At 33.1% G+C, this 25,905-nt stretch overlaps 4 protein-coding genes across 6 annotated transcripts; 3 read left to right on the top strand and 1 right to left on the bottom strand.

Annotated features, from left to right (window-relative positions):
* Positions 1–5,018: 5,018 nt before the first annotated feature.
* LOC133669589 (GRAS family protein RAM1-like) lies at positions 5,019–6,821 on the top strand. Its single transcript, XM_062089788.1, has one exon. The coding sequence runs from the start codon at positions 5,345–5,347 to the stop codon at positions 6,734–6,736; it is 1,392 nt and encodes a 463-aa protein (XP_061945772.1). The 5' UTR covers positions 5,019–5,344; the 3' UTR covers positions 6,737–6,821.
* Positions 6,822–9,434: 2,613 nt separating this feature from the next.
* LOC133669813 (uncharacterized) lies at positions 9,435–11,539 on the top strand. Its single transcript, XM_062090120.1, has 4 exons — positions 9,435–9,610; positions 9,702–9,807; positions 10,938–11,086; positions 11,178–11,539. The coding sequence occupies exons 1-4, from the start codon at positions 9,470–9,472 to the stop codon at positions 11,277–11,279; spliced, it is 498 nt and encodes a 165-aa protein (XP_061946104.1). The 5' UTR covers positions 9,435–9,469; the 3' UTR covers positions 11,280–11,539.
* On the top strand, positions 11,498–17,602 carry LOC133669811 (FHA domain-containing protein PS1). 3 transcript variants are annotated; one of them, XM_062090117.1, is made up of 8 exons: positions 11,498–11,628; positions 11,864–13,304; positions 13,896–14,134; positions 14,340–14,426; positions 14,530–16,323; positions 16,401–16,536; positions 16,645–17,033; positions 17,110–17,602. In XM_062090117.1, the coding sequence occupies exons 2-8, from the start codon at positions 12,989–12,991 to the stop codon at positions 17,383–17,385; spliced, it is 3,237 nt and encodes a 1,078-aa protein (XP_061946101.1). In that variant the 5' UTR covers positions 11,498–11,628; positions 11,864–12,988; the 3' UTR covers positions 17,386–17,602. The 3 variants fall into 3 exon arrangements, with proteins under 3 accessions (XP_061946101.1, XP_061946099.1, XP_061946100.1); XM_062090115.1 differs by having other exon boundaries at positions 11,509–11,628; positions 11,891–13,304; XM_062090116.1 differs by having other exon boundaries at positions 11,532–11,644.
* A 918-nt stretch (positions 17,603–18,520) lies between these two features.
* LOC133669812 (protein SENSITIVE TO PROTON RHIZOTOXICITY 1) lies at positions 18,521–21,061 on the bottom strand. Its single transcript, XM_062090119.1, has 2 exons — positions 20,917–21,061; positions 18,521–20,161 (listed from the first exon to the last, which is right to left on the bottom strand). Exon 2 carries the CDS (start codon positions 20,116–20,118, stop codon positions 18,589–18,591), a length of 1,530 nt encoding a protein of 509 aa, XP_061946103.1. The 5' UTR covers positions 20,119–20,161; positions 20,917–21,061; the 3' UTR covers positions 18,521–18,588.
* Positions 21,062–25,905: the final 4,844 nt, after the last annotated feature.

The raw sequence follows: 25,905 nt of genomic DNA, 5'->3' as shown, positions 1-25,905 counted from the left end.
CTTCCAAAACTTCCATTGACTTAGCATTGATATCCATAAACACACACACACATACACACACATATACACACACTTCAAATATGACAAATTTATGTTTTTATATGGGCTAAGTACATAAAGGTGTGTGTGTTGAAGTATTGAATGACATATAAACTCAATAACAGATCATCTTATTGGGTTTGTCTTAAATTATGGGTCTAAGTGAAAAAAGAAATATTCATATTCTTAGCCCATATAAAAACCTAAAACTATCATATTTTAGAGAAAGATTGATTTTGTGAGCTTCCATTCTCTATACTTTGGTAGCTAAAGATAGGAGGAAAAAAAAGAGTTTTAGGTTACTTTGAAATTTTAGGTGAGAGAGTAATTGTGTATGACATCATGTAATCTTTTACTTTCTCATAGTGAATTTCTCTGATCATCTTGCTCGTGGAGTAAATCTAAGTTGTTGGACTATATAAATTTCATGTGCCCTTATATGATTAATTATGCTAGTCTTTTTATATTACTCTACTTGCTAATTACTTTTAAAGTTTATGGTTGTTTCCATTACAAACTGGTATCAGAGTTAGGTTGGTTATTAGTTAGTTTTCATGATCACAACAAAAGTAACATCGATGATGAAGTTTGTTATAAATAAATTCAATGGTAGGAATGACTTTAATTTGTGGCGTATTAAGATGTGCACCTTATTAGTTCAATAAGAGTTATTTAAGGTACTAAAAGGTGTAGACAATTTACCTGGGGGGATGGATGATGAGGAGAAAAAAGATCTCATAGAATGAGTACATAGTGATATTCAACTTTATTTGTCAGATAAGGTTCTAAGATAGGTTATTGAGGAAACTTCAACTACTAGATTATAGAAAAAGTTGGAAACTCTTTACATAATCAAATCCCTGATGAACCGATTATATTTGAAGCATTGATTGTATACTCAAACTTTGATTTTATCGTGTTCATCACCTCCATCTTATGATCATTTTGTTGATACTTTATTGTATGGAAGGGATAGTCTTAGTTTAGATGATGTTAAAGCTTCCATAAACTCTAAAGAGTTGAATAGACAAGTGTTAGAGAGTCATAATAATGATCATGTAAAGGGTTTAATTATGATGCTGCAAATATTTCTAGTGGAAGGGAAGTTTCTAAAGAGGCTCAAAGTGTTTTAGCTATATATTAGTAGCTTAAGTGATGAGTGAATTCTTGATTCAAGTTGTAAATTTCATATTTATTCTAATAAATGTTGGTTCGACACTTATAAGGTTATTAATGGTACTATTTTATTAGGATATAACAATAGACTTTCTATTATTGGTGTGAGTACAATTTTAATTAGGATGTATAATGACATTGTTAGGATACTATAGGTTCAACATGTTTCAAAGATGAAGAAGAATTTAATTTCTTTTAGTCTTTTTTTATTCCCAAGGTCATGGTTATTCTACTAAAGATTGAGTTATGATAAAAGGAAAGTTGGTTAATGGTCTTTACTATCTTTAAGGTTCAATATTTATTGATTTAGCTAGTGCATTAATATCCATGGTTGAGTGCTTCTACTCAATTATGACATATGTTACAAAAACATATGAATGAGATATGGATGATATAGTTAACCAAACAAGATTTTCTGTGTGGTCAGAAATAAGGTAAATTAGATTTCTATTAGCATTGTATTTGTGGTAACAGTATAAGATGAAATTCAATATGACTATTCATCATAATAAGGGTACTGCGGATTATGGTTATTCTAATTGTTAAGCTCCTTTTTCTATTATGGCAAAAGATGGAGCACAACTTCTATTGACATTTATTAATGACTACTTTAGAAAGGTTTGAGTGTATTTTCTAAAAAGAAAGAGTGATATATTTGTCACCTTCAAGTAATGGAAAGCCTTGATTGAGAAGTAGACTAGTACAAAGATTAAACACTTAATAATTGATAGTGATTTGGAATTTTGCTTAGGTGAGTTTGATGAGTTCTACAAGAATGAAGAAATTGTTAGACATTACATAGTCAAGAATACACCATAAAAAAGGTTGCAAAACATATGAATATAACACTTTTAAAAAAGGCACATTGTATACTTTTATGAGCTAGATTGTCAAAGGACTTTTAAGCTGAAGTAGTTAACATAGATTATTTTAATGGATATATTTTTATCATTAGTTTTAGAGTTGAAGACTCTATATGAAGTATGGTTTGGTTCTCCATCTAATTACAATAAACTATGATTATTTGTTTATCATATTTATACTTATATTAAAAAAGATAAATTTAAGTCGAGAACGAGGAAATGTGTATTCCTAGAATATACATCTAGAGTGAAGGGATATCAGTTATGGTGTCTTGATCCTAAGTTATTAAGTTTTATTATTAGTAGCTAGGGATATGACCTTTGATGAATCTGCTATATTTCATAAGAAAAAAAAAGTCGAATGCTATTAATATTGAGATGAACAAGAATACTAACAAGTAGGTGAAACTCATGGTTAGAGCTTTAGAGATAATATAGAAATATACTTTCGTTGAGCTAGTTGATGAAGTGGTGCAAGTTATTATTGAGAAAAATACACTTGAAGAACAACTTTATAGTATTGTTATAGAAAAATAAAAAAGACCGATAAAAGCTTCAATTAAATATGGTTATGTTGATTTAGTTAATTTTACCTTGAATATTGCAAGAAATCTTGATGTTCATGAGACTTGTTCTTATAAATAAGTAATTTTTTGCAAAAAAAAAAAAAATCTTTTTAGAGGATGTTGCTATGAATAAAGAGATTGAGGTTTTTTTTTAAGAATCGAACATTAAAGCTTATTAAGCCACCACATGGCTAAAACAATATTGGATGTAAAATGAGTTAATAAGAGGAAAGATGGAATCTCAAAGGTTAAGGGTGTAAGGTTTAAAGCACGCCTAGTTGCTAAGGGCTTTACATGAAGAGAAGGTGTTGATTTCAATGAAGTGTTCTCTCTAGTTGTAAAACATAGTTATATCAAGGTATTGCTTGTTATAATTGCTTTGTTTGACTTAAATTTTGAGCAATTGAATGTCAAAATAACTTTTCTATATAATGAGTTGGAGGAGATGATTTATATGCATCAGTTATAGAGTTTCATTTCTCAAGGTACTGAAAACCATATGTGTTTGTTAAAGAATTCGTTGCATGTCTTGAAGCAGTCATTGAGATAATGATTAGAAAGGTCTAATACTTTTATGCTTAGACATGGTTACATTAAGAGTGATTATAATAGTTTTGTATACTTCAAGAAGCTCTCAATTGATTTATTTGTATACTTGTTGTTGTATGATAAATATATGTCGATTACCTCCAGGAACATGTTTAAGATTAACAATTTGAAGGATTAGTTGAGTGGTGAGTTTAAAATGAAGGATTTAGGTGTAACCAATAAGATTTTAGGTATGGAGATAAGTAGATATCTAAGTGTTGGCAAGTTACAATTGTCATAGAGGAATTATATTGAGAATGTACTTAAACATTTTGACATGTATGACTGCATGTTAATGAATACTCCATTTACATTTTGTTTCAAGTTATCTTCATTTTTATTTTAGAAATTGAAGAGGAGAAAGAGCAAATGTCAGGTATTACTTGTGCTAGTGTAGTTGAAAACATTATGTATATTATAGTCTGCACTCGTTTAGATATTTCACATGTTGTTACTGTGGTCACCAGGTTTATAGGAAATCCTAGTAAAGTTCACTAACAGGATGTGAAATGAATACTCTATTATCTTAGAGGTAGTATAAATATTGATTTGGTATATGATAAAGGTAGTAGCATTAAAAATAATGTTAAGGGTTATATAGATTTAGATTATGTTAATGATTTGAATAGAAAGATATCATTGACAGGTTATATTTTCACTTTCTCGGGGTGTGCTATTAGTTGGAAAGTAATTTTTCAATCCATTGTTACCTTGTCTACAATCGAGGTTAGGTATGTGGCATTGACAGTGATATGAAAGAGACTTTAAAAATGAGAGGTTTTGTTGATAATTTTGGTTTATCACATGAGTTAACTATTATGTACTGTGATAATAAGAGTGTTATTCATCTAGACAAGAATCAAATTTACCAGTAAATGATGTAGCATATTGATGTCAAGTATTGCTTCATTCTAGATATCATGTCACACGATGTTTTATAAGTGAAGAAGGATTACTATAATTGAGAACCCTATAGATATATTGACGAAGTATATCTCTATAATCAAGTTCAAACGTTACCTGAAATTGATTGGTTTGTGTGGTACTTAAGAGGTGTTTGGTTAAGGCAATTAAAGAGGTATTCAAGTTTCATAAGTTGACTCAATTTAAGTCAAGAGAGAGATTTATTGGGTTTGTTTTAAATTGTGAATCTAAGTAAGAAAAGAAATATCCATATATTAAGTCCATATAAAACCTAAAATTATTATAGTTTAGGGTAAGATTTATTTTACGAGTGTTTTTATTCTATACACTTTGTTGGCTAGAAAGAGAAGAGAAAAAGGAAAGGAAACTTTTGTAATCTTATAATCATGTATTTTTTTCATAGTGAATTTGTTTGATCAACTCGCTCATGTAGTGTAGGCTTAAATTTCCAAACTATATAAATTCTATGTGCTTTTATATGATTAATTATGCTAGTTTTTGTTTATATTTCTCAACTTGTCATTTGATTTTTAAAGTTTTAGATTGTTCCCGCTACATAATGCACATGGAAAGCTGAGTGAATTTCTCTAGCTGGAAAGTATTATCCAAATTCAACTCCCTTTTCAAGCTACAGTAAAAGAAGAAATCTGGGACAAGATTTCAAGCAAGAAAATTAACCACACTAGCATATGGCATCTAGGAAAAAGAAAGAAAGGACAAGTCGTCGATCGAGAACGGTAGGTTTGGATTCCCCATTTTCCCAGCTGTTTTTTGTCGACTTCATGATGTCGTGTATGGCAACTTCCGAACAACTACCAAATTAGACCCTCAGAAAAACAACTCCATTTCCCATGGTATTTTCAAAGCATCCCTTTAGACAAACACAAAACTTTCGAAATGTTTTCTAGACCTACGACACCTGTTCTTTGAGAATAAAAAGATGCTCATCTTCTGTCTCCACCTTCCCTATTGGTAAGTCAATTTTATTTTTTATTTTTTTTAAAAAATCTCCTACCTCTAATCTCTCTAGTCTTCGGTCCTATTTACATGTAATGACACAATGGAATATACATGATTTATTCCAACGCCCCATTTCTTCGATAAAAACTCAACTGTGATCATCTTCTCTTTCTTGACCTAAAATTTACTTCTTGCAATATTTCTCTCCTTCATTTCTCTCCTGCATTGATGGAAGACATAGAAGAGGAGGAACTCTTGAATCTTAGCCTGGCAACTGTTACAGACTCAAGTGGTGGTGACATGAAAAGGAAGAGAAAGAGATCAAGGGCAGATCATGTTTTCAATCCTTTGATGAAAAGTTACGAGGGTTGTAGTGAAGCGAAGATATATCGGCTACTCCAAATGAGGGAACAGATGATAAAACTAGACCATAAGAAGAAAGCAGCTGTTGAAGAAACTGGCAAAGGGCTTCATTTGATTCACTTGCTTCTCATAACTGCCACAGCAGCTGATGAGAACAATGTAGGCTCAGCCTTGGAGAATCTGACAGAATTATATCAAAGTGTCTCCTTCACCGGTGACTCGGTGCAAAGGGTTGTTGCTTATTTTGCTGATGGATTGGCTGCAAGGCTCCTCACCAAGAAATCTCCCTTCTACGACATGATCATGAAGGAACCAACGAGTGAAGAAGAGTTCTTGGCATTCACAGATCTCTACAGGGTGTCTCCTTGTTACCAGCTCGCTCATTTCACTGCAAACCAGGCTATCCTTGAGGCCTATGAGAAGGAAGAAGATAATAACAACAGTGCACTGCATGTTATTGATTTTGACGTCTCCTACGGCTTTCAATGGCCTTCTCTGATACAATCTCTCTCCGAAAAGGCCAGCAGTGGCAACCGAATTTCACTGCGAATAACTGGATTCGGAAGAAGTGCGGAAGAATTGCAAGAAACTGAGAGTAGATTAGTCAGCTTTGCGAAAGGGTTTCGCAATCTTGTCTTTGAGTTCCAAGGGTTGTTAAGGGGGTCTAAGCTCATCAACCTAAGGAAAAAGAAAAATGAAACAGTTGCTGTGAATTTAGTATTTCATTTGAATACTTTGAATGATTCTTTGAAGATATCTGACACATTAAAATCAATACGTTCACTTAACCCCTCCATTGTTGTCTTGGCGGAGCAAGAAGGTAGCAGAAGCCCAAGAAGCTTTCTATCAAGATTCATGGAGTCCTTACACTATTTTGCAGCCATGTTTGATTCTTTAGATGATTTTCTTCCTCTAGAAAGCTCAGAGAGATTAAGCATCGAAAAGAATCATCTTGGTAAAGAGATCAAAAGCATGCTCAACTATGACAAAGATGATGCAAACTGTCCAAGATATGACAAGATGGAAACATGGAAAGGAAGGATGGAGGGTCATGGATTTGCAGGCATGAAACATAGCTCCAAGTCCTTGATACAAGCCAAGCTTCTTTTGAAAATTAGAACCCATTATTGTCCTCTTCAATTTGATGGAGAGAGTGGTGGAGGGTTCAAGGTTTTTGAAAGAGATGATGGGAAAGCTATTTCTCTAGGATGGCAAGATAGGTGTTTAATTACTGCCTCTGCATGGCATTGTGTATGATAGTTGCTACATTATTGCAATTTTCAGCTAACATATTCATGATTTTTGTAACTTCAATCAAATAATAGAGTATTTACCATGATCATGCATGTTTTTTTGTGCTAATTACATTAAAATTAATCTTCATCCTGCTACCTAGCCTACTAGATATTGTTCTCTCTCTTTCTCAAGCAAAAAAAAAAAAAAATCATTGCCCTTTTTCAAAAGTTCTGATTTGGACCTTGGGAACAGATTGTCCCTTCAACTTCATACAAAAGGACAACCATATATTTTTCAGGATCTCTCATGGGAAGGTGAAAATGGATGCCTTCTGTCAGATATTGCCATGATCAATCCATCTTGGAGTAAACTTCACATCCCCGCAAACTTGTGATAATGTCTTTTCACCAACCCATAAAAGATCGATGCTAGCAAGAGTGAATAATATTATATAACTTATAAATTAGCTATTTATATAGTATGATTTTCCTCTTCTTTTTTCCCATTAGTTAATGATCATAGAGCTAGTTTTGGCCTGAGCTAGAGTAATTAATAGAACTCAAGCATCCCTAGCTTGTTCCCCATCTCCCCAGCATTTTGGTGCATGAACTTGCATAAAACCAAACCAATTAGCCATATGAATCTCATCAATTTATGTATAAAATCCAATGTGGTTTGCCCTAAATTTCCCACACGCCACAATGACATAATTACTTATGTTTATGTCGTAGCTTTAACGTTTTGTGGAGTACTTGATGGTGAGGATACACATGAACCCAGCAATAAACATGCTTGTGGCAATGTTCAATGCCCTAATTATGATAATTTCTGCCCCAGATGGAACCAAAGAGGACAAACTAATTATCTAAGAGAGTGGTTGGCTTGCAATTAATAAGATAAATGTGTTTCTATATATCTTTAATTACTCTATAGTTTTTTTTCAGTCAAACAAGATAATTTATTTTTAATCAAAAGACTTTCATGGTATAAAAGACTAACTTGAAGATATTCTTATCTCAAATGCAACACTTCTTTACTTTTCAGAGAAGCTTCGACCGAACCCCATTTTTTGGGCTAATTGCCAGCCTCAATGTTCTTTGTTTTTATGATTGGGATAGTAGATTTATTTGATTAATACCATCGAATTTATCTAGATCGGTATGATATATTTTTATCTTAATATTTTTATAAAAATATATTGTTAAATATGTTAGATTTTAAATTTATGATTATTATTTTTGAAAACACATTAGAAATATTTTAATATTTTTTTAGCATTAAAAAAAAGAATTAATTTGACCCTCTTTTTTTACGTGTTTTTTATATGATTCAATAAAAAAAATTGATTCTAAAAAATAAATTAAGTTATTTAACACAATCGAACTCATTATTCAAATTACAAGATCCCATACAAACACACACATATATATATATATATATCTGCTTTTTTAATTTAATATTTACTTATTATCAATAACTATTTTTACATTTATTATAACATATGATTTTAAATTTATTTAATTAAATATATGTACAAGATTTTTAGCTTATGATTATAATTTGTTTTGGTATTTATACTTTTCTTTTTTGTTAAAAAAAAAATATTCCAATCCACATCAAGGCTCGGGCCACATTAGTTAGTGAGTAACCACTTACTCTATTATTGTCCTCCACGTACAATACATCAAAAAATAAAAAATAAAAAAGTCCTTTTCATCACTGCATAGAAATTAACATCCAAGTAGTTGTAGCAATAACGAGGGTGGTTGGGTAATATAGTAGTAATTAATTTTTAAAATATATTTTTATTTATTAATATATTAAATTAATAATTTTTTATTTTTTAAAATTTATTTTTGACATTAATACTTTAAAGCTATTCAAAATACTAAAAAATTAATTTTAAATAAAACAAATTAAAGTTTTCATAAAAAAATTAACGCAGCTATAAATATGCACTTAAGTTTTCATAATAATAAATAATAATAATAACAATAATGATTATAAAAAAGCCGGCATTTAATTAATTGTGTTTGAGAAACTATTCTTACAAAGTTGCATATATTATTCTTCTTTGAGGGAATAATACTATATATTTTGTAAAAAAATAGGTTTTCATGAATTAATTACGTAAGTACGTACCTTATAATAATATCAACATTAAAATAGTTTAATAAAAAAATAGCATTAAAATTTGGGATATATATCAGAATTTAAGTTTATTCTCCTCACAATTCACCAAGTTTTAGGGGTGGTGGGAAAGACCTTCACTTTCTGCATTCTAAAGCCAAGTCATTAACTGCCTTTAAACTACAAGTCGTTCGTGAATCGTCAAAATCCACCCGTGAGCGTAGTTATAGGATCCGACCCTGTTGAAATCCGGGTCAAGGGTCTGTTGGTTTTTAATTAAATAATATCGTTTTAGATTAAAAAAATTAAAATAACATTATTTTAAACAAAAAAAAAATTAAACTACATGCTTAATTGTGCATTGTCAATTTTCAAGTTACTGGTTGGCTTGCTAGGTATTTCAAGGTTGACTGAGTCAACAATTCAAATGAAAACTCGGCTCAGGCTAGGTGGAGACAGGTTATTGGGTCGATTAGAGGGTTTAATAACTAATGCTAGCAAGTATGCAACGTGGACATGTTTAATTGGTCATCCCGCAAAAACTTGGTGACGTGGCTAATTCGAAAGAAGTAGAAGTAGAATCCTGTGTTAACCTAGCAGAGTTGAAGACTGAAAGAGAGAAAAATGGAAGAGCTGAAATCAGCATTGGAAGCTCACATGGACCAGATGGCGGATCTGGTCCAGAAACTCTCATCGGAGCTCCGATCCGGATTCCGACCCGCCATTGATAATTTCATCGGTTTTTTCCACGCCGTTGACTGGACGGTACCCATTTTTTGCTTATTTTTTTTAAAAAAGATTTTTAGGGTTTATATTGAGAAGAAGCTGAATTCTTGTTGTGTTTTGTTTTGGACAGGAACCTTGGTTAATGGGTTTGATTGGATTCCATTTGGCTTTGCTGATACTAACAGTCGTTTCAAGGAAACATATTAACTTCCAGATGTCTTTTTTCCTTGTAGCTTGTAAGTTTCTTCCTCTTTTTTTCTTTCACTGTAAATTTGGATTGAATGCACTAATGGGTTGTCAGATTTTTTGAAGTTTAGGTAAATTATCCATGCAAGATCAAAGCTTTTTTTTTTTGTGAAAATGCAGCTTAAGCTTTTTTGGGCCTTGTTGGACATTTTGAGATTTGATGTGTATGGCAGTTGCAATTGCTTTGTTCTTATATGATGACATGTTTTGGAATTTGCTAGTAATGTCGCTTAAATACAGTGCATGTGTGTAGAAAACAACGTATGTCTGAGAGAAAAAAGATTGACTATCTTATATGAGTCTATAGAAGCTAATTTGTCTTCCAAAGTTATGGACTGGTGTAAAACACATGGCATGTATTAGTTGTGGAACATGGGAATAGCAGTTTAATAGTAATAGCTTTTCAGTAATGTGCTCTTGGCATGAGAATTGTGGGACAGTATATTGCCATCTAATAATGATAATGGAACTTTGTAAAGATGCTTATCATAGAGCTGGACTTTTAATCGTAATTTGGATTGATCTATATCATTAAAGACTTATTTTACAAAATGATTCTAAGAGGACGTGCAGAATTTATTAAAACAGTGTCTGTGTGTGGTTGTGTCAAAATGTTAGAAATTTGAACTAATTGTTTCTGATTGTCCGTGTCGTGATTTTGGAAGTAAGACAGCTAAAATTACTGTTATGGGCTTCAAGAGCCTTCAAATGAAAACCATTTTTGGAGTCAAAAAGTCATCTAGATTCATGTTTGTATTAGGTGCTTAATTTCAATGTTGATTCACAAATGTCACCTAAACTCTTCATGCTGACAATAAAAGACACTTAAAGCTAGGTTTTTAGGTCACAACACCATGTTTCCCAAAATCAGTTTTTTTCCAGTTGACTAACCACTGCTTGTAGTTCACAGTGCCAAATAAAAATTAAAAAAAAATCATTTCAGTCCCCAATAACAAATTTTTATCAGCTTGTATTTCTGTGGGCTGTGGGTGAGGTCAATGCCTATTCCGGAATCCGAGTTCATGCAACACTCACTGATGTGTTCTTCTATTGTAATTTCCATGCTCAATGCAGAAATCCTTGGATATCTGATCCTGTTTAGTCATTTGGTGTCATGTAGTGGCTGGTGTATACTTATCAGAGAGGCTTAACAGAGTCTTGGGTGACAACTGGAGGAGCTTTGCAAGCCAGAATTACTTTGATCCACATGGACTTTTTCTTTCGGTACTCTGGTCTGGGCCTCTTCTTATCATTGCAACCATTATTCTGGTGAGTGTTTGCAGTCACCTTTTTAATCTGCTTGCATTTCATATCTGCTTCATTTCCTGCAATTTGTTCTGACCCTATTATGTCTTTGCAGATAAACACTCTCTTTTCCTTGTGTTACATGATCGTTCGTTGGAAAAGGGCTGAGCTAAGACATCGTGCTAGACTGGCTCGTGAAAGTAACAAGCAGGATTGATCTTCACCTGCCTGGTGCTCTGTGAGAGACATTGAAGAGCCACTCCTTCCCTTGAGGCAGTTTTGGGGTTAAAGTTAGATTGGGGATATGTTTTTTTAACTCTATCTCACAAAATCTTTTGTTTTTATTTTTTTTGTTCTTTTCAGTTTTTAATGGTATAAAATATAACTTGGGATGTGCAATCCTGCATTATACACTAGTTCATTTTACGTCCAGTGGATCAATTAGTTAAAAATAATCCAATTACTCCTCTTGTGATATGCTTTGCAGCCATTCATGAGTCATTTCGGGTCCTGAATTTTCTCATCTTAGGTTTTGTGGTGTTCGGGCCTTGCAAGCAACAAGAACTGTGAGTTCATAACAAGGTCAATTCTCTTTTTGTTTTTATTTTTGAAAAATTTAGAAATTTTTTTATTTTATTCCTTACTTCAAATTAATATTTTTAGATTAATTTTGATGTTTAAAATAATTTTTTAAAAATAAAAGAAATATTATTTTAATATATTTTCAAGTAAAAAATAATTTAAAAACTACCTGCAATCGTGACTTTCATGTCCAATATTTTGCTTTCTTGTGAATGCCAGGAAAATAACTAGAGATCTGTTTCTCAGGAAAACACCGAGCAAAAGCTTACATCTCTGTGATTGCTATCTCTGGCATGCTTGAGCGTGGATATTGAAGAAAACAATTTCCCTTCCGCTATCTCTTTCTTTTGATACCAAATCGATCCTTCTCCTCCTGTTTTAAGATTCTCATAGAGAAAGAATCCATTTTCATCCAAAAAAAAATTCAGTTTTTCTTGCATCTATTTAAGATGAGGATTGAATTCTAATAGTAAAAGGTAAATAGTTAGCATTTCTGGGTGCACAGTTATAAAACTCAATATGGGTCAGGGTAAAATTAATTAAATAATATTGTTTTGACATAAATATTTTAAAAAATATATATTAATGAGTTGAGAGTTGAGTTTTATCTCGGTCAATTATGAATTCATTAGGTCAAATTAAATCATTTTTTATTCTGATTTTTCTTTAAATTAGATTGATTATTCATTGGGTCAAATTGAATCAGTTTTTCTTTCAGTTAGTTTGAATTTTATAAATAAAATTGAGTGAGTTAAATTTATTTTATTTTATGTAGCAGGAGAATTGAATCCTTACAAGAAAAGCTTAATCATAGGAACAATCCTGCTGGGTTATTAAAATTTTATATTTTGGATGATAATAAACATGCATTTGGATTTGGAACCTTCGATTATGTTTTTCTTACCGATAGGCAATGTATGTACCCATAAAAGTAGGAATACTTGGATTAACTGTGTACAGCCTCCACAATACCATAACGTCTAGCCTCTCAGACCATGACACGTAGCAAGTACTGTCTTTGTCTTCCCTCTGTGAAAAGACATCGTTGACCTCACCTTGCCATATGTACGCCCACGATCGGTTTAAACAACAATCATCCATGACACCAGCAATGACTAATCTTTATAGGTCCAGCAAGGCAAGGAGATAAATAGCCGTTGCAGTAACACCAAAAACCCTAACGTTCACCATTTTCAAAATAAAAATTCAAAATCGAAGTTCCTCTCTCCATCACCACAAGATAACCATATAAAACCCCTCTCTGTCTCTTTCCTTAAAACCAAGATTCTGCTTTCTCTCTCGAGAAACCCAGGAAAGAGGGATTTTTCTTAAACCCCAAGAAAAATGGCAAGCAACAAAGAGAAAAAACCTGAAGAAGAAGAAGAAGAGAGAAAGATCCCAGTTTTTACAGTACTAAGGAACGGTGCAATTCTCAAGAACATTTTTGTAATCGACAAGTCACCATTACCTTCACCAACATCTTCAGAGCCGTCCATTGAAAATGAAGAGAACCCAGTTCAAGAAACTGAAGAAATCTTGACTTTTGGTAGACACCCAGATTGCAATATTGTTTTAAATCACCCTAGCATTAGCAGATTCCACCTTCAAATCAATTCAATACCCTCTTTACAGAAGCTCTTTGTCACAGATTTATCTTCAGGTAATTTCAGTTTTCTTCCTTTATATTAGTTTCATTGTAGATTTTAGTGGGCTTTCCTTTGTTTTTTATGGTCTATTGATGTCATTCGTTCCTTTCTTGACTTTTGTTTAATATATGTTGTTAGGCTAAATTTGTTTCTGTTCTTTGACATTTTTGTGTGATCATTGAACTGGGTTCTTGATTCTTGATGTTTTCTTGCGTTATTATGTACTTTTAGGGTGAATGTCACTGAATTTTCTTTTTACGGGTTTCTTCTTCTTGATGGGTTGCTTTATTGCTTTTCTTATTTTTTTAGTCAATTCTCTTGCTCTTAGATTATCACTGAATCAGGTTTTTGATGGATTCTTGGTTGATGTTTTCTTGTATTACTACGCCGTAATAGGATATCTGCTCTTGGATTCTTGGTTGCTCTATTTGGGTTGTCACTGGATTTGGTTTTTATAGTTTCTTTTTTCTTTCTTGAATTACTGTTTAGTATGTGACAATTGAGTTGTTACTTGATTCTTTTTATATATGTTTTTCTCATTAATTTTGTGCACCTTCAAATTGGGTTTTAATTTGTTTTTGATGGGGTTCCTGTTTCTTGTATAGTCCATGGGACTTGGGTTTCAGGGAAGAAGATTGAGCCGGGGTTTCGTGTAGAGCTCAATGAAGGTGATACAATAAGGGTTGGTGGCTCAACTAGGTACTACAGGCTGCACTGGGTTCCTTTGAGCCGTGCATATGATATGGAAACCCCATTTATATCACCATTAGATATGGCAATGATTGAAGAGAAGCGAGAGGAAAATCCAGTGCTTGAAGAAGAAAATGAGGCGAAAATGTCTCAGGTGAGAGAATCATGCCTTAGTTTGTATATATCTAGAATGTCCACCTGATGTTTGTAAGTTATTCTCAAATTTTGTTCTTACAATTTGTTTGATGAGAATCCAGAGTTGATTGTTGAGGCAGTTTAATCGTTGACTGATGGTTTTTCTTGAAATATTAGTTATTTATGTCTTTCTTTTTGACCTTCTTTGTGTTGGGATCGTATAGGATGAGAACTTAATGGCAACTGAAAGAGAATCTGTTGAAGAGAAAGGCTCACTGGAAGTGGCAGGAAAAGATGCTGAAAGATATCAGGTGAGAAATTGTCGTTGAAGCGGACCAAATTGTGGATAAGTGGCACAGCAGAAAATGCAATTGATTAATATTTATGCATTTTTCTTGGTTGTCTTTTGTGCAGGCCATGGATTCTACATCAGTTGAAAATAGAGAAACAAAGTCTTTGGATTTAATATTACAGGATGTAGGCTCCTTGTATTGTGAGGAGATTTGTGAGTCAATTGCAAAGAAAGAGATCTCGTCAGCTGCTTTAGTGCCTGATGAAAGCATGGATTCTTTGTTTTACGATGCAAATGAAGATATAGAAATCTCATTCAGAAATGACCATAATGTGAAGGATATATTAAGCCCCTCAACTGTCCAGGGAGTTATTTCGGAAACCAAGTGTCGGCAATATGATGGACATAACCAGAGCCCTGAATATTTTTCTGTTCGACAAGAACTGCCGGAGACAGAAACCAAAGGGAGTTCAATGATCAGAGAAATCAATGCTGTGTTTTCTTCCTTGTCCACTGCAGAAGTGGAATCTCATTCAGCCTCTGAGATGCTAGGAGCAACAGAAAATGGAAGCTTATTGAGGAAAGGCCATGAACCAATTAATATCTTCTCTCATGGGATAGAAATGGTGAACTTGTCTTTGCCTGTAAAAGATCTTTCAGAGAATGACAGTAAAAAAGTCAGAAAAGAAAACCAGATTCTAGAGCATCTTGTTGCTTTAGAACCAACATATAAAGAAGGAAACCAAGGGAATTTCACAGCAAATCTGCTGGTGAACCTGAACTCTGCATGTTCTGATGACCAAACTGTTTCTTTAAAATCAACATATGAAGAAGGAAACCAGGAGAAATTCACTGCAAATCTGCTGGAGAACCTGAATTCTGCATGTTCTGGTGACCATGCTGTTGCTTTAGACCCAACATATGACGAAGGAACCCGAGAGCATTTCACTGCAAATCTGCTGGAGAACCTGAACACTTCATCATGTTCTGATGACCATGCTGTTGCTTTAGACCCAACATATGAAGAAGGTACCCAAGAGAATTTCACTACAAATCTGCTGGAAAACCTGAACTCCTCATGTTCTGATGACCATGCTGCTGATGATATGCTTGAAGTGGAAAACCAGAATCTTTCAAGGGATGACCATGGGCAGAGTGAATACACCAGCATCTGCTCTGCGCTCCTTGCAGCGGAATCTGTGAGCTCATCTTTTCCAGTTGGACTCCTCTCTGAGATCATAGATAGCAAAAAATGCCAGACCCCAGAATCCGTACTTGCTTCAATTGAAAACCAGGAGAACTTGCAGAGCTCTCACGTCAGATTAGAGAAAAAACAGAGCTCTCGTAACATCTGGTCAAGAAGAGGGAAACCCAAAGCTGTTCTTCAGCTTCAAACAAGTAGGAGTAGAGAAAAGAATAGAGGAGATGATGTTGAATGGGAGAATCAGGAGAATAGTGAGAATAGATCAATCTCAAAGACTATTTTCCCTGGTTCAGAAGCAGCAGAAGAAGTCCTTACCCCAGGCAAGGAGAATTACTCACCTAATACTCTTCTGCTGAAGTCCTTGAAAAAGAAGGGTAAACGAGAAGAAACGCAACTTTCCAACTCACGCAGATCATCCTCTTCAAAAATTGCTTTTAGTCCCTATAAGCAACCAGAAGAAGAGATGATCGCCTCTCCAGACAAAGAGAACCAGACACCAAGAGTTCTCCAACAAACAAAATTAGCTATACCAGCTTCAAGGAATCAAGTGAAATTCAAGCAAGAGATGGTACTAGAGGAGTGTAAGGCAGAAAGAGTTCCACTACAATCTTTACTTGTGAATTTCTCAGGAAATAGCAATTCTGAAGCTTCAGTCCCTAATGATGCTACAAGAAGCAGTATTTCTGTTAATTGTTCTCAAATTATGCGGAAGGTGACCAACCTCTCTTCTGTTTTAAGTTTAACATTTCGCTCCTGTAAACTAGGTTAATAAATGGAGTTCATTTGCAGAGTAAATTCACTGGAGATGGAAAGAGAAGATGGACTATGGTGGCAGATACAGCTTCTCTTGTGGACAAGGAGTCAAGGAAGTCATTACAGCTTTTACAAGGTCTCAAGGGGACTCATTTGGTCATTCCAAAAATGGGTAAATAAATTTTGAACAATTTTCAATATCATCTCTCTTGCTGTTCTAAATTTTAGAGCTATATGTTTTCTTTTCTGACAAATATCGGTGTCTGTTTTATAACATCAGTGATAAGGGAACTAGATTGTTTAAAGCGTCGTAGTAGCTTGTTTAGAAAGAAAACGGAGGCATCATTGGTGTTGGAATGGATAGAAGAGTGTATGGTGAGAACACCATGGTGGATTCATGTCCAGAGCTCAATGGAGGAGGGAAGGCGCATAGCACCAACCCCACCTGCTTCTCCCCAGTCACGATTCAGTCAGGGAAGTGAAGGGTTTCCGTGTGGGACAGGAAGCTCAGTTCCGTTTCCAGCTCATGGAAGTTTTCTAGAAATTGTTTCACCAACAGCGGAAGACCATATCCTTGAATATGCTCTTTCCTATAGGAAAATGAATAGAGATGGACAGCTCATCCTTCTAACTAATGACGTTACCCTGAAGATTAAAGCCATGTCAGAGGTACGTTGCTATCAACTCTCTCCCTGTCTTCGTATTCTTACACTAGAAAATGAAAATGTATTTGTGTTTGTTTCAGGGGTTGATTTGTGAGACAGCCAAGGAATGTCGTGACAGTCTGGTGAACCCCTTCTCTGAGAGGTTCTTGTGGGCTGACAGCTCTCCTAGAGGACAGACTTGGTCTGTCTCGGACGATTTAGTTTTGAAGGAAAGGTATTACCAAAGCCCTTCAAAGAAATCATCTAAAGGAGAAGGTGCAAAGGGCTTGAAGCTCATTCTGCTTCATAATTCTCAGTATGGACAGATCAGTCAGTCAGAACAATGTAGTTTGTTCAGAAACAGATACTTGTTTTAGTTCTTTTAGCAATTCAATGGTAAAGTTGAGTTGTCTGCTGGCCACTTTTTTGGTCTTGGAGAACATCAAATAGCAGTTCTTTTGAACGATAAGTTTTTCTATTTAGTATGATGAAAAGTGGTGACTGGGATTTCAACATCATCTTTCCCACTAAATGAAATCCCTTGAGATGAAGCAGATTTATTTGCTGTGTGAAGAGATTTGAGTTTGATCGTAATTTAGTGGGATTTCAACATCACATTTTTATATTTTTCCCATAAAACACGTGTTTGGATTTGGGGTCATCTTACATGTAGCCATCATGGAGAGGATATTCCAGGAGGAAAATGGCATCTCAGCAACATGCCACTCAGTTGCTCTTTCATTATTTCATAAAGTTTTTTTAATGATTTGTGTCAACTTTAACCGCAATTGCTGGCTTCTTAATGCATGATTCATTATATTTTGGTTTTATTCAATGCATAATTTATTATGTATTGGCTTTATTCCCAGATTCCTGAACAATGTCACAAGTTGTGATGTGAAGTGCTAGTTGGCTGGCAATCTTTACATCAAAAGCTACTTTGTTAAGGAATTATTTGAAGTGATGAGCCTGGAAGAAGAAACAAGAAAAAGGATAAGGTGGGGTGGGGCGGGTAGCATCGTCTGTTTGTATGCAATGAAGTTGTCGAAGTAGGACTAATAACAAGCCTGGAAGCAACCACTGCTGCAAAGAAATTACCCCTTCCAAAACAGTTCTACCAATAACACACCAAAATAGTTTCTCGCTTTCAGCTTCAAAAACCAGAATTGAAAATTTCTGGGCCTCTCAAAATGCTGTTTACTAGACAGTGAAGACACCAACAGAGAAAGGCCCCCATATTCCAAATTCACCACTTGTGTATCTTATAATATCAAAAACTATCACAAATTTCTATATTGTTAAACTAAGCTTGATGTTGAAATATCATGGGGTTCAAGTGGAATGAACCTTTGATAAAGTCCATATTCCAAATTCACCACTAGTGTATCTTATAATATCAAAAACTATAACAAATTTCTATGTTGTTAAACTAAGCTTGATGTTGAAATATCATGGGGTTCAAGTGGAATGAACCTTGATAAAGTGGAATATTAAAACTTACCTCTAAGGAAATGGCTAAAGAACAAACATTTATTTGAACTCATGAAATTACATGCACCTTACATATATGACAACGAGTATCATGGGGCTTCAAGAAAGGAGAATGAACTTTCTGAATCATCAAATGGGGGTCGAGGGAACTCATGGAATCCACCAAAATTACACGTATCAAAGCTCAATGGTGAGAAATAACTAGCAGGATCATCAGCATCCTCCTTCACTTCGATAACATTTTGAGCCCCACTTCCGCTACCAGCATTGGAGCCAAGGCTGAAATTTGTGTTTCCAACCTTATTTGATGCTTCATTCCCATCCACTTTATCACATGACACAGAAGGTCCTTTAGTTTCCTCAAGAGGGATAGCAGGAGTATGGCCCTGGAACAGAGCAATGTGTCCAAAAAGCTTGTCTTTCCTCGAGAATGTTGTGCCACAGGAACAAAGCCATTTATCCTTCCCACAATGCTTCTCATGAGTTTTGAGATCTGCCATAACTGAGAACTTCTTGGTGTTGCATCGGCTGCAAATGTAGCTTTTGTCACAATGGGTTCTCTTGTAATGGTTTTTGACACATAAAATAGTCTTCAAAGGCTGAAACTTCTTGTGATCCTTGTTTCGCTTGCAACCAGCAAAAGGGCAGGAATACCTCTTAATAATCACTGGTTCTGAGCTGGGTTCTTTGTTGGGTTTTGCAAGTGCAGCAGGGGTTTTGTACTCATCACCATGGCCTCTCATATGCATCCTCAAATTTGCATCCCGCTTAAACCCCTTCCCACATATTGTGCAAAAGTGGGTGTGTGGCGCAAGTATTTCTTCCTTTTCTAGTTGTAATATATCATAGGAACCAGGCGGAAGGTTCTCTCCTTCATCAGCATCTTCTTCCTCTTTCATTTCATGTTCTTCAATGGAGTGGTTCTGTTCAGTCCCACAATTTCCTGTAACATCCATCTGGTTGCACTGATCAGAAACTTTACTTCCACTACCATGTTGCGGCTGTGGAACACAGTTCATGCCAGCTAAAGGAGGAAAAAGAAGCCCTCCAAGCTGTCCTAACTGTCCATTAGGAGTGCCTGTAGAAAATGTATGTTTCACAGATGGGAGAAGACTACCAGCAGTGGAGATCAGCTGAACAATTATTGAAGTAAGATCAGCAGTTATGAGCTGTTGTTGCTGAGTTACAAGTTGATCCTGTCCCCCTAGAGCCTGGCCTTTGCGGCCAACAATTAAATGCACCAAATCTTGGAGATGATGGATCTTTTGCTCTAGAAAAGAAAGATTATTGAGCATGGATCTAGGATCCCAGTCTTGTAACTTGCTTGTTTGAAGTGCCTCATTATTTTGTCCATCTTCTTGATCCAGGACTTTGGGTTGGTTGTTGCAGTTGGAAGAAAGCAGATATTCAGATTCTGATGCTTGGTTGAATTCTCGGAAAGGTGGCTCAATTCTAATACCATAATCTAAAATGGAGGTGTCATCCCATTTCTGCTCCTGCTGCTGTAAATTGAAATTGGTAAAGGATGGATTTTCCAAGGCCATCTTTCTCGGTAATCCATTACTGGAGGATGAAGGATTTGCCCATGCATCTAGAGATAGCCTATCTTTAGGTTCCATTATGTACTCCTCTTAGTATGTGTGGATCAATGCTAACAAAAAGCTGGAATTTATGCGAGGAATTAGAAAATCTTCATCAAAATCCTAAGCTTTAGTGCGCAATAAAATAAATTTCTGAACTTGGAAAATTGATTTCTGAACAAAAAATACAACACCAAAATCTCAATCTATTAACCTTTCATTACCATTTCCCCCCTGAATCCCAGTAGTTTTTGAAAAACACTATCGATTTCCCATATCATGATAGAAAATCAACACATAATTTTCCTCCGCACATTTACTGATGAGATCAGCATCCTTCAATGCAAAGACAGAAATAAAACCCAACTTTTTGCATCTAAAGTGAAACCCCTCACTCTTAACTCAAGATCCAAATTCTCTCTCATTTAACCCATAATCAATTCTATTAAGCTCAGATACAAATTAAAAAAAAAATCCAAACTTTAATGAAGAAAGATCCTCGATCTCTTCTTCTTTTATTAAAAAAAAAAGAAGAAGAAGAAGCTCTAAACAAGAATCTATACCAACACAAAGCCTAATCCATCCTAAAAATCCCATCTTTTTTCAATCCAATGAGTTACCCAATTCCCCAAATACCATTCCAAAACTCTTAAGCAAGCCATTAAAGCAAGCACAAATCAAAACATCCAATCATTTATTCAAGACCCTAAATCAAAAAAGCTTATAACTTGAGACCAAAACAAACGAACACAAGACATATAATTGTAAGAAGCGATAAAAAGCAGCAAGCTTTCAATAAAACAAAAACAAAGAGAAGCAGCATAACTCGAGTCTCACCAGATTCAAGACACACTTTGCTTCAACTTGGCTGCGCCATTTATTTTGAGAAAGAGAATGGAAAAGAAAAACTGTGCTCCAACAGCATCAATATATCAGCGAAAGTCTCAGTTCACAATGAGGACACAGTGTCACCATAACTAAATCAATCCCACTAATCAGGACCGTTAGTTTGTCACTTCTGATTTGATTGATGGAAACCCTTCAATCGGAACCGTCGGCTGGGTCAATCATGATGAGTGGTGGCTGGTAAGTGGACAAAGTGACCAAAAAAGACAAAACTTTTGCTAAGTCTCATTGGATCATATAAAGACGGGTCCCATACAACAAAGGAAGATTCTCTATGTGGCTCCTTGATGCATCTGCACTCATTTGCATTGCATTTGACTAGGTTTCCGTGTTTTATTTTATTTTTTTCTTGTAGGGCTTCAATAAAAGAGGTCAATGAGATTTTAATAACCATCCGTCAACTACTTTTGCTATTGTTTTTGAGGGAGTGGGGATTTACCCTTTACCAGGAAGCTACCATTTCCATGGAGCTTTTTGTCTTTCCCCCCTTTTCTTCTCCCTTTTTCTTTTCAAGTATAGAAGACTTCAGAAAAATACTGTGGTGTCCGCAGTCACCCATGGCAACTTCTAGGTGATTTTAGGACCTCAATTATACACTACGCTTAAGAAATCAACACCGTGTATGATAGCTATAAAACTGAATAATTGAACGTGAGAGGTAAATATAAAAAATTCATGTACTTTACTATAAATTATAAATTTAAGTTTTTAATTTATGCTATGATAAATGGAGAAATGAAAACGAATAATTGAAAATATAAAAAAATATATAAATTATCAATAAGATAAAAATCAAATAAAAATCAAAGAAATAAAACCTAAATAAATATACCATCTACAAACAATAAAATTGAATTTTTTTCATAAAATCAAATATTAACACAATATCAGATTTTTTTTCCAGTTATAACAATCTTATAAAAAACAAATCTAACAAATCAAGAAACTCAATTCTTAATTAATTTTTTTTACAAAATTAAATATTAACTCAACATCATGATGTTTTTTTGTAACTATAATACCCTCATCAGGAAGGAAAGAAAGGAGGGGCAAACAGGAGCTTGACCCCCCTCAACACATTTTAATTTTATATCATTACTAGGTAATTGGGTAATGAAGTATGAAGAGGACTTATTTTTTTTATTTTAAAGAGGTGGGCTTAAATTAAGTGTGACTTTAATTTTTATTTTCTTTAAATTTACTCTTGACTTGTGTGGAAAAAAAACAATATAAAAGCATTACTTTATGAAATAAAAAACAGAGCCACCAATTTACCCTAATATAAATCTTGCAGCCGATCAAAAACAAAAATAAAAACTCAAATCAAGACCAAAATTTTTCTACAAGAAAATTGAAGCAGAACCACCAGTTAATTTATCTTTCATCAAACAAAATTAGATAACTTAAATTTAAAATCTATTTTTGTTTTGTTTTGGGATGTTTGTTAATAATTTGATGAGGTTTTTTATATATAATTCTACCATTTTTGCTTTTTATTTTCTCAGATTTGCTAGCTCTACCAATTATTTTTTGAATTCTTGTTATAGTGATTTTTTTTCTAATTAATTAGATATATTTTATTGGTTTATTTTGATTATGCTTGGATTTTTTATGTTTTGTTTTTAGCAGAACCACCAAAATTATCAATTTTTTCTTACGATATATGTTTTGATTTTAGGTTGAACCATGAACAAAATAAGAAGAATTGATTCTTTTTTGAAAAAAAAATATTGATAACTCACAGCCTATTGAACGAGCTTTTTCAACGATAAAGATTGTTAAAACAAGACTTCGCAATCGGATGGAGGATGATTTTCTTGCAAATTATTTGATTGTTTATATAGAAAAAGAAATTGCTGAAAGATTCACAATTGATATAATAATCGATGATTTCTATTATACGAAAGAACGACGAGCACAATTAAAATAAATATGTAAGAATTATTCTTTATTATTTTTTGCTTTATTTCAAGGTTTATCAAATATAAATAATGTTTCGTTTTAACTAATGTTTCTTATAAACTTTGTATATTTAAATTTGATAGGTATAAAGACCAACAACATTAAAGTGATGGAAACATTATGAAGATAAAATTAACTTCATTGCTTTGACTTAATTTGGTATTACTCCAAACCTTTTATCTTATACAAAGGTCATTATATGTTTATGGTAAGTTTTGTTTTATAACTCATGTATAATAAATTAAAACAAATATTATATCTTGTTATATTAATTTTGGCCCCTCCTAACAAATAATTCTAGCTCCGCCCTTGACCCTCATAAAAAACAAACTAAAATAAATTATAAAATTTCATTTTTAATTTGAATAAAATCACTAAAGATTTTATTCAAAGTTCTATTAAAGTTTATCATAATTACATTATCAGTTTAGATTTTATAAATTCTTTTTAAAATATGAACACAATTGAAAAATTTATTCTAACTTCTAACTAAAAAATCCTTTTTATATTAATAGAGTTTGTCACTACAAGTTTTGAATCTTACTTGTAAAAAATACGATCGGAAGCTTAGGTTATTACAGAAGTTAAACATATGAATTAATTACATGTATGTTTTCCGCAAGTGATGGTATTTATATAAGAGCACATAAACAATGATAAATATCATTTTTAATCTAAAAATTAGATTGGTATATTTTTATATACAAAAACTTCATTTTCCTACTCATATTATTAATTTAGTATGAGATATACCACTCATATATGTACTCGACCCTTAATAATGTTTTAATAATACGAGCATAGCCCTTTTTATATTAATAGTGTTTTAACTTTGTTAATTGGTTCTTTTAATGAATCCAATTATTTTCTTTTGCTTATTTATAATTTTTATGTTTTTCTAAATTTTTCTAGACATATGAGTTAACTAGATATATAGGTGGCTCGGGGCTACGCCACAAGCCGGGTCAATCTTTTCCTAACTTCAAAAAAAAAAAGATGTTTAGGCGATAATAACTCAAGTTCATTCAGGATAACTTGATTAACCTGTGATCCAAGATATGAGATCGGGATAACTCCGTAAAAAAACAAAAAATATCACAAAGCTCAAGGCCTAATAACCTTTTGTCAAACAATAAAATTGAAAAAAAAATATATCAATTTTAAAAAGTATATATCAAAGAAAAAAACATGTGTCAACCTAAGTTAACTTGACTAGCACACAATGCACAATATGAGACCGTGATAAAAAAAATTTTAAAACAAGATATGAAAAAAGGTCAAAGTTGAATCAATAAAAAAAAACAATGAAAAAAAACTTGAGTCAACTCGGGTTAACTTGATTAACCTGCACCCGAGATAACCTGAAAAAAAAAGTAAACAAATTCACAAAGCTTAAGGGCCAACAATTTAATGTCAAATGATGAAAGTGAAAAAAATCAATTTCATAAAAACAAATATTGAGAAAAAAAAACATAAGTCAACCTAAGTCAACCTGCTACTTAGAATATAACATTATGATAACCTTACAAAAAGAAAAATAAAACAAATCACGAAGCTCAAGCGCAACTAATATTCAAAATTAGTGAACCAGATCATAAGACCAGGATTATCTCGTGGAAGGCAGACACGAAAAAATAACAAAGCAAATTTTCTAATCATAAAAAATTAAAAAAAAAAACAAATACTAATAAAAATAATGAGGATCAATCTAGTTTAAAAACTAAATAAAATAAAATAATCAGAGACTAAAAAAAACAAAATAAATCAAGAAAATGATTAAAAAAATAGCAATAAAAAAATAAGTACCAATTTGGATATAGAAATTAAATGAAATAAAATGTTGAGGGACAAAATTTTAAAAAAAAAAAACAAATCAAGAAAAAGGATAAAAAAAAGTAATCAAAATAATGAAATAAAATGCTTAGGGATGAAATTGCAAAAAATAATAATTCAAAATACATTAAAATCAACTCAAATAGAAATCAAATTATTGAGGGCCAAGTTTGAAATAAATATGAACTAGACAACACGATTTAATTTTGGAAGGGAAGACGTGAATCCTAAGATCAAAAGAGAGAAAATTGGGAGGAGCAAAAAATCTACCGCTGAACCTGTAGAAAATCAACACAAGCATCGCTCTATTAGCTTTTGAAGACACGGTGGAAGGCGGTGTTTCCTCACTAAATAGCACTGCACGAGTCGCTTGAAAGGCATCGGCATCATCCACATGTTGATGCATGCTTTGCACTTGTCAGCCACTTTTGTTTTTAATAATATTCATATTTGTTAAGTTACCAAAGTGCCTATAATTGAAACTGATAATAACAAAAAAAAAAAAAACCATAAGAAAAAAGATGAAAATGCCCTTAATATAACAATCTTATTTTTTTTTAATTGTAAAGGTACATCTATCATTTTGCTATTAAAAAAATAAAAAGACAACATATCCCCTCTCCACAAGCTTAGTATGTTTTTGCTTTTAAAAGCAATTAAGTTGATTTATTGTTTTTTTAATAAAAAGACCATAAAGCCCTTTTATACATTTTTTTCTTGTTTTTTAAAGGTAATTAAGTCTTTTTACTACTCTAAAAAATAAAGATTGATTTTCCCTGTTTAATCTTAATCTCAATTGAACCATATTAAATGATTATTTTGCTCTTTAATTTGCACTCTTTAGTTGTCACTATGATTGGCAAAAATATCATTATACTGTAGCAATCTACAATCCAATTAGTCTTGTTTCACATAAAATCACTAAGCATCCTTAATTTTTTATATATATAATAATGAGGACTATTATATTTCTTAATATGTAATTAGAATGTAATTAGTTTAAGTGTCATTCAGTAATGGATATAAATAAAAAGTATAAAGCGATCTAGTTTAAGTGATAAAGAAATCAATTATAATTTATTTTTTTGTTATATATAAAAATTATCAATATGCATGAATGTAAGT

The sequence above is a fragment of the Populus nigra genome, chromosome 12 (genome assembly GCF_951802175.1).
Source record: "Populus nigra chromosome 12, ddPopNigr1.1, whole genome shotgun sequence".
NCBI classification, from domain to species: Eukaryota; Viridiplantae; Streptophyta; class Magnoliopsida; order Malpighiales; family Salicaceae; genus Populus; species Populus nigra.
Note: the sequence above shows the minus strand (reverse complement) of the source record. Positions and strands in the feature narration are given on the sequence as shown.